Here is a 9460-nt window from a genome sequence, read left to right on the forward strand (position 1 = left end):
TTGCTTCCACTTCTGATCCACACTTAACAGACCTTGACATCTTTATACGACAGGATCTGAACTTGAGCCCATAACAACTTAGTCTTTGTAACAAACTTAATCAGGGTTAAGAGGAGAAAGTTCTTGCCAACAGAGCCTAGAGTTAGTTCCCAAACTTGGGTGTCTGTCAGAATCTTGGGTAACAGATTTTTAAAGACCTCATTTCCAGCTTTTTAGGTAGTAGGTCTGGGTTGGGGTCCAGGAACGTGTATTTGTTTTTATCCCCCTTTCCCATATTTTTCATGAATGAAGCTACATTCTTAAGCACCAAAGCTTGATTCTGTTGCAGACAGTCCAAGGACCACTCTGAGAAATACTGACCCAGAGTGTGCTCCTTGCCAGTTTTCCTCATTTAGTGGGGAAAAAGGTTAGATATAAAAACCTCCCTGACTGCGCCTTCAAACAGTGGAGGTGATGGGGTTGCTCTAATTTAGAAAGACAGAGTTCGTGATCTACAGGGAGTTGACTGGAACCTCAGATCCTCCAAAGCACACCTCATCCTGGCTAAATCTCATTCAGTCAGCAGGGAGTCCTGAGGCCCAGCACCAGCTCAGAAAGATTCAAAAACTCCCCTGTATTTTTTCTCTGTAAAAGACAGAGGACAGGACAATTCCCAAGGCTCGGAGCCTTTGTGTAGTCAGTCTTCTGTTGAACTGATTTTGGAAGTAGCACAAAGTAGCAAGAGCTCTTACTTTTATATGGAACTATGCTTCCCTAACCTGGCTCATCTTCATAATTAGTTTTTAAGCTTTAAAACAAAGAGAAATTTCCATTTTTTAAAACCACCCCAAATGATTTTCATGTACAAAAACTTTTGAAGCAGTGTAGTAGTAAGTAATGTTCTTTAAGTTCAACCTTAATGGGAAATTCCCCACCCAGGTCTACTCTTTTTATTTCCATATCTCTAAGTTGGTTCATACAACAGAATTCACTGAATGCCACCTGTGTGCCAGAGGTATTTCTAGCTGTCTAGAAATTGTGGCATGGTCCTCACCAGTTTCCTTGCCCTTAGCATCTACCCTTAGTCATCAAGACTAACTGATTTTCAGCTCCCTGTGTGTCTCTTCTGCCTTAGAGCTGTGCAGTCTCTTGCCTGAATTTGTTGTGGTGACTTCTGGAGTAGTCTGTCTGCGTTTAGCTACCTCTTCTCCAGTTCATCCTCCTCCTGTGACCTAATCCTGTCACTTCCCTGAACAGAAGCACTGATTGCACCCATTGCCCACATGGTAAACTTGCCCAGAGTCCAAGGCCTTGCATCATCTCACTTTTGTCTCTCAAACTTAGCACACTTTCCCATAAGCTGTTCTTTCTGCCTGGCACTGCCCGCTGGGAACCTCCCCTCCTTAGTCTGTTCAGCCCTTTATACATACTTCCACTCGAACAAATATTTTCTGCTCCATGAAGCCTTACCTAACTCTCCCAAGCAGATTTTTTCTCTTTTTTTTCTCTAGTCTTCCTAATAGTCTCCCAAATAGTATTATCATAAGGGATTATATTATATAAGACACCTGGCCACCTCTAGGTTACTCTGGGATTCTTGGAGAAAACCATAGGGATTTAGTATAACTTGAGTTCAGCCCTCAGATTTTTTTGCCCTCAGGGACACCACATGACCTTGAGACCCAGTGATTTAAGCCATGGGTCAGAGGCAGTAGAGAAAGTTGGGACCCTGAGTATAGGTAGAACTGTGTTCTAGTGAATAGTACACACCTCTTATCTCAATCTCAAATGTAAAATGAAATTAATAATGCCTGCTATCATAACCTACATTCTCTTTTTGAAAATCAAATGAGGTATATTTGAGGAAGTTCTTGAAAAATGTTACATGCTAATCAAATGCAAACCATAATCATGGGTGTCCTGAAGGAGTTCGGTCCAGGAGCACAGGAGCAAGCTGGAACGTTTACCCACGTCCTAGGTAACAGTGTCCTGTTGTCTACTTCCTGAAGCATCTGATGTCTCCGTTCCCTCCTAGCATACTCCTCATGTTCGTGAGCAGAAAGTTAGCTGCAATGGCATGTTCTTTGGTAAAAACTGTTTTAATCTCTGTCCACAAGCCCCACGACGTGTGGCGCTCCCGGGAGTCTGCTTTGTAACACTGGCCTGTGGTCCAGTGGGAGGGTTAATAGTAGTGGTGTGAGGAGACTTGGAGGGTGAGTATGGCTTCTTTGGACTCCCTGTAATCATTTCATCATTATGTAGCCAAGTTGCATTAAGTAAAAATGATACTCAGATTGCTGAAAGTGGCCCGCTTGCAGTAAGCAATCTGGAGGCTTCATGGAGGCTTTTGTCATGTTTACTTAGAGCATTTCTATCACTTAGAGATGCAATTAAGGGCATAGGTTCTAGACTCATGCTTGAGTTTGAATATTAGCTCTGCCATTTAATAGTGTGCTGACCTTGGATGTTTCTGAACCCGAGTTTCCACATACAAATGGGAATACCAAATCCATGAGTGTGTGTGAAGACTGTATGAGATAACATACAGGTTGACATAGCATTGACAAGAGAGACGTGTAACAAGTGTAGTTGTGTGTTTGTTGGTAGTACTAACTATACTAGTACTGATTAGATATTTGGAGATAAAGTTAAGAAACAGATTTTGAAACACTTAAAAGAGTGGTATAGAATGTATCCATTTTGAGGCCAGTTGTGGTGACTCAAACCTGTAATCTCAGCATTTTGGGAAGCCAAGGCAGGTGGATTGCTTGAACCCAGGAGTTCAAGACCAGCCTGGGCAACATGGCAAAACCCCGTCTCTACAAAAAAATACAAAAATTAGCTGGGCATAGTGGCACATTCCTGTGGTCCCAACTACTCTGGAGGCCGAGGTGGGAGCATTGCTTGAGCCCAGGAGGCGGAGGTTACAGTGAGCAGAGATCGCACCATTACTAATCCTCCAGCTTGGGCAACACAGTGAAACCCTGTCTCAGAATGAAAATAAAAATAGATAGAATGTGTCCATTTTGTGCTGATAATTTATAAATTTTTCTTATTGTTTTTTAACTACCTTGTGTCTCTGATAGCTCTTTTCCTTAACAAAAGTTATTTTTGATTGAACACATCAAATAATTGAAATAATTTTAAGCAGTTTTTGTAGGAAGGGGACTGGTATTTGAACCTATTTACTGATACATTTTTTTTTGTTTTTGTTTTTTTTGAGATGGAGTCTTCACTCTGTTGGCCAGGCTGGAGTGCAATGGCACGATCTCAGCTCACTGCAATCTCTGCCTCCTGGGTTCAAGTGATTCTCCTGCCTCAGCCTCCCAACTAGCTGGGGCTACAGGCATGCGTCATGATGCAGGCCAATTTTTTTTTTTTTTTTTTTTTTAGTAGAGATGGGGTTTCACCATATTGGCCAGGCTGGTCTCGAACTCCTGACCTCAAATGATCTGCCCGCCTCGGCCTTCCAAAGTGCTGGGATTACAGATGTGAGCCACCACACCCAGCCTTCATTATCTTTAAAAATAGAAATAATACCACCTCTAAAGTAATTCTGAGATGATAATGTATAAGTTGAAGAATTTGGGATGTTATAAGCTTTCAAAAAAAAGTTGCTTCTGGTGTGATTATTGTTAATGTTAGAGTATTTCAGAGATGTGTTAGAAGCATTTTTGGTATTTGTTAAAAGAATGGGCTGGGTGTATTCTTGTTCCAAGAATCAACAAGTGCACTTTAATATTTTTATTTATGCCCACAAGCCTCAAGGGTAGGGATGCTGCTTCTGTGACTGTTCTTCATTTCTACGTTTTGCTCTCTGTGTGGGCATCTCCAAACCAGCCTGCCTTTCTGGTTATATATTCTGTCTTTGCTCTTGTTCTTTTTTCTCTATGACTTCTTGTTTGTTGCTTTCTGCATGGCTCTCCCTTGGTCTCTGTCACTCTCCGTTATTTATTTTCTCCTCCCACATTTTCCCTCATCATTCACGATAAAATATGAGGAATAGTTTATAATGTGTTGGTTTGCTGTATTTTTTAAACATTTGGGTTACCTCATTGTGTATCTTTTCTGCTGCTGGTTCAGAGTGTGGCTTTCCCAGGTGTTGACCAGGACAGGTCTGACTTGGTTCTTATTGTGTGGCTGGGCTGGGCTGGCATGTAGGAATAAGGTATATGGCGCTAGATTCTGCTTCAAGAGAAGACTGTTTAACATATCCCTCGTGCCTATGATGAACAACTGCGTTTCCTCTGGACATGACTGTGAGGAAGCCTCTTTCCCCAGCTCTGTTGCGGTGACCCTTCTAGCAAGCAGCTGCTCAGCGTTCCCAGGGTGTAGCACTTTCAGCTACAGGCCTTCCTTTACTTTTGTTTTACCAGCCTTCATAATATAAATGTAATTGTTTCATTATCTGTCAAGAGAAAACCAGTTATTTGACAACCTGTATTTTTCTACATTTAGCAACTGGCATTTACACATTAGATTTTCCCATATAACAGCACATCCCTTAACCGTGATAATTAAAATAATCTTGAATAGATACAGTTACACTTAATTATGAATTTTATGCTGTAGTTGATGGAAGCTTGTTACATATTTATGTTTATAAGACTTGTTTGTGGCTGAATGTCAATGCTTAAAAGTTAGCATTTTTTAGTTTCTTTTAAGAAAAGGCCTAATAATTATGATTTTTGTTTGTTTCTTGTAATAAAATTCATTTTAACATTGCCACCACCATTCAAGCAGTAATACAAAGATTGACTGCTTGGATGCTGTTTAATTCATGTGTGTGCTGTATAGGTAAAAAGCATGTTGTGACTATGCATTACCTACAGAATATGAAAAGGAAGATACATGAGATCTAGCTGTGTTATATTTTAGAACCACATGTGAATCTACAGTGACCTCAAAATAGAAATTTAAGTATTAAAAACATAATGGGATGGTATATGAATATTTTGATGAAACACTCTTTCCTCTCTACACTTTTTTTTGTTTTTTTTTTTTAGGTTTCTTATTTTTTTATTCTTATTTAGTGCTAGTTCATTTGTTCATTCAAGAAATGATTATTGAGCGTTTGATAACGTGCTTAATTTGGTTTAGCTATTGAGGGCAAATCAATTATTCCAAAACCAAAACCATCACCAGATTGTAATTGTTTGATACCACATAAAGGATGTCACCTTATTTTGTTATTTAGGAGTAAGTTTTGCAGAACAAGCGTTTTCCAGCTCTTCTGTGGTTGCATTTTAGGGCCTTGGTAACATTAACTTTAAAATATTTTAAAAATTTCTTCTAGGGTAAAATTATCATGGCGATGCTTCATGGTATAGAACTGATGGGCCTTGATTACACATTCATCCGCGTGTAGGAACGGGAAACAATTTAGAATCAGGGTTCTGCCGTGGCCACTCATCTGTGAAGAGCAGAGTGAATTTCTGTGCAGTCAGATATCCTGGAGGCCCCTGAGTTTTCCCAAGAAGACAGCATTCTTTCTCCCAGTTCAGTTTTGAACTCAGCTGGCAACACAGAACATGGAGCATGGAACTTTAAGCTCAAGGCAGCCTCCAAGCTGGGTGTAGGGAAACCACGAGCTGCTTGTGGCAGACAGCCTGGAGAGCAGTCAGTCTGCCCTGTGATTGGCTGAACGTTGGCCTCTGAATTGGCTGGAGCAGTGCAGGGTCTCTTGGTTGCTCTCTGTCATTCCAGTCTCCAGAATGGCTTTTACTGAATTGTACTTTGACATAATGTAGTGGTGTCAGTATCTAATGAATAAAATGTGCGAGTGTGTTCAATAGTTGGAAGTGAAATCTGACATTAGGACTGAAGGGGGGATTTGGTTTTTTATTAGCGGAAAAGTTGGGGTTGGGGCCAAGGCAATAAAGCCACCCCTGGCTTCAGCTGTACTTCCTCTCCTTTGAGCCTTTCTGGAGAACTCCTTGCAGACCTTTTGATCCTGATTTGAATAGTGAACTGAAGTTGAGGAACAAGAGTAAAACCCTTTTCTGTGCTTTGAACTTTGTAGAACTTGAATGCATGTTCCAGTTAGTTATATTGAGGCATTGAAGGGATTTTTCCCTAGAGGTAATGTTATAAATAGGCTAGGCTCGGGCAAACTTGCCAGAGTTTATTTAATCTAGCATGTGTCTGAACCATACTATTCTGTTAATAGTTCCTTACGAAACGTAGCTCTCAGTAATTTATTACATTGGTTCTGTTGGAAGATGAATCTCTGGTTTCTCCTGGGGATGATGTTTGTTTTTTCTGTTTGACTGCTATGGCCAAAGTGGATGCAGTAGCCCCAGGTTCCAAAGGGTCTTGGGCAGGAGGTCAGGGTTCTTTGGTGACTCTGTGCTGGTCCTAACTTGGAGGAAAAAGTCCCTAATGGCAGAGTCAGTACTATCTAGGTTGCTGGGAAAGAAAAGGGAATGCCTCAGGCCCTGGCTGGAGCAGCCTGTCAGATGCAAAGGAGAATAGTCTGGGGTGGCCCATGTGTGGAAATGTGTAAAAACAGTGGTAGCATGAGACTGTTGGGTTCAAAATTAACAAGGCTAATGATAACAAATGTGGCATACAAGTGAGTGGTGTCGTTTTTGTTACGACTGTTCTTTGCCATTGTCAATAGATCACAAATTTAGTGTTAACATCTCATCTAATTTTTGTTTCTCGTAGTCTCAAACCATGAATTATGTGGGACAGCTGGCTGGGCAGGTGATTGTCACTGTAAAGGAACTCTACAAGGGCATTAACCAGGCCACCCTCTCTGGGTGCATCGATGTCATCGTGGTACAGCAGCAGGATGGCAGCTATCAGTGTTCACCTTTTCACGTTCGGTTTGGGAAGCTGGGAGTCCTGAGATCCAAAGAGAAAGTGGTGAGTGTCCTCAAGGAGAGGAAAAGTCATTCTGAGATTCAAAGAGAAAGTGAGTGAGTGTCCTTAAGGAGTGGAAAAGTCATCCTCTATGAATAAATCGCTATTGTGAGCTTTCTGGGCTTTTTTTTTTTGAAAACCTGAATGATGTTGAGACAATGTTATGAGAAGTCAACCTTTATGTATTGCTTTTGAAGTTGCTTTTAAAACCAGAAAGCTTGACTGCAGGAAGTCTCTTCAAAAAAAGGGAAACTGAAAATTATTATAATAATCTTACCTGTTGCAACTCAGAAAAGCAAAACAGAAACTAGATGGGAGAACTTAGGCATATTTAGAAAAATAAAAATTTCCTTTACCTTATATAGTATTTTTAAATACTTAGGTTACTTCATACTAATTGTAAGTGGAATAGGTTGGTATAGTCAAGAAAACACACACACACACATTTTTTTGAGTTGGAGTCTTGCTCTGTTGTCTAGGCTGGAGTATAGCAGTGTGATCTCAGCTCACTGCAACCTCAGCCTTCCAAGTGCCTGGAATTACAGGTACACACCACCACGCCCCCCTAATTTTTGAATTTTTAGTAGAGAAGGGGTTTCACCATGTTGGCTAGGCTGGTCTCAAACTCCTGACCTCAAGTGATCCACCCACTTCGGCCTCCCAGAGTTCTGGGATTACAGGTATAGAGCCACCGCATCTGGCTGTTTTTTTTTTTTTTTTTTTTAAAGGAAATTAATGCCACATTTTGTTTGTTTTGACAAAGCTGTAAAAACTTTTGTAATCTAAATTATGGTGTTGATACCAGGACTTGTCCCCACATTTCACTGAGATAGTAACCAACAGACCATAGGCTGGTTGACTTTCGTTTGTTTTAGGGAAGATTCTTTCAGGAGGAAGATATTTGTGTAGGTTTTTCTTTTTTTTCTCTCTCTCTCTTTTTTTTTTAGACGAAGTCTCGCTCTGTCGCCCAGGCTGGAGTGCAGTGTCGTGATCTTAGCTCACTGCAAGCTCTGCTGAGTTCACGCCATTCTCCTGCATCAGCCTCCCGAGTAGCTGGGACTACAGGTGCCTGCCACCACGCCCAGCTAATTTTTTTGTATTTTTAGTAGAGACGGGGTTTCACCATGGTAGCCAGGATGGTCTCAATCTCCTGACCTCATGATCCGCCCGTCTCGGCCTCCCAAAGTGCTGGGATTACAGGCTTGAGCCACCACGCCCGGCCAGGTTTTTCTTTTTTGTATATCCTCTTCAGGTTATGGAGCAGCTGGAAGTTTTGCTAGCATATCTGGTGTCAATCAAATGAGAAAACAGAGCTAGTAGTAACACTTTGCAGGTACATAGTAAGATTTCTCTTTCTACACTTGCCCCTCAGTGTCTACTTAAACAACATAGAAAGGCTTTGTCAGCATTTTAAAACACAACAAAAGATCCTCACCGTTTTCTGGCACAGACCTAAAAATATGTGGTAGAGGACCACTGGTGTAAGTCGAAAACATTTATTTTCAGCTTTCTGCTATTTTATATAGCTGATCTTTAAATAGAAATTTCCCTCTATTTAATTAAACTTAAATGTTATTTTTAGAGTGAAAGAAAATGGATTTCACAAAACTAGACATTCTTTTTATTTTTTCCTCTAGGAATAACGTCTCATTTCTAGGTATTACAAAATCAGTTTCCACAGGAGAACGACATTTCAGGGTAATAGGGCTTGTGTGGTCTGGCCTCTGTTCACGGTCACGCTTTAGAAAGCAAAAGCAGTTGCGGGTTACTTGGGGACTTAGAAACTTTCCATTGCACAATAGTGTTATTTAGCCATAGTTGAGCTTCTCTGGGATTTTTTCTTTCTTTGTGGTAATACCAGTACTACTTTCAGACTGGACCTATTCTGAGGGGATTGGCAACAAACCGAAGTTTCCCATTAGTTCTGTATGGATCTATTGTAAAACTGCTGATAAGGTATCAATCATCATTGCTTTTTTTGCTGGGATTGTTTTTTATCACATTGGATCAGTGTCTAGCCTTTCAAAATGGAACCTGCAGGCAGATATGTATATAAGCACTTATACATCTGTAAATGGTGACCAAATAGATAAATCACCTTTTCCTGCATGCTGTGTGCCACTAATTAGGAAATAGGACAATTCCTGTGCAAAAGCTACACAATCGTGTTACTCTCTTGTCAAAACGTTGCATTTTTAATAGGAATGTACCCGTGAGACACAGGAAAAGATAATTTTTTTTCCCCTACTCCCTTAGTATCTCAGAAACCAAAAAAATATGTTTGGGAGGAAATGTGGCCATTTGATTTACCAAAACAGCTTTCCTGTGAGAAAACTGAAAAACTGTGAGAGTAAACCTGAAATCATGCCTACTTTGAGATATGCTGGCAATTTGCATTAACTGTTTGTCTTATTTTAAGTCAGTTTGGGTTAGGGAAAGCTGGCCATTGATTTGAAAGTAAGACCCCAGTTTTTCAAATATGGGTGTACCTGGGAAGTGAACTTGAAATCATGACCAGCTTGAAACCACTGTTTAGAGTGATTTAGTATAATAATTTTCCCACTGCCATGGATATGTAATTGTTTGATAGAACAGCAGTACTCCCAGTAAATTT

At 40.5% G+C, this 9460-nt stretch overlaps 1 protein-coding gene across 2 annotated transcripts in view; it reads left to right on the forward strand.

The window, feature by feature from the left end:
- LPIN2 (lipin 2) overlaps positions 1-9460 on the forward strand; it is a 124247-nt gene that overhangs the window by 68612 nt on the left and 46175 nt on the right. For both annotated transcript variants that reach the window (XM_011996332.1, XM_011996331.1), the window contains exon 2: positions 6649-6849. In XM_011996332.1, coding sequence (XP_011851722.1) covers positions 6658-6849 — 192 coding nt within the window. In that variant the 5' untranslated portion in view covers positions 6649-6657. The remainder of the gene's footprint in view (positions 1-6648; positions 6850-9460) is intronic.

Source organism: Mandrillus leucophaeus, unplaced genomic scaffold (genome assembly GCF_000951045.1).
Source record: "Mandrillus leucophaeus isolate KB7577 unplaced genomic scaffold, Mleu.le_1.0 Scaffold51, whole genome shotgun sequence".
Taxonomy (NCBI): domain Eukaryota; kingdom Metazoa; phylum Chordata; class Mammalia; order Primates; family Cercopithecidae; genus Mandrillus; species Mandrillus leucophaeus.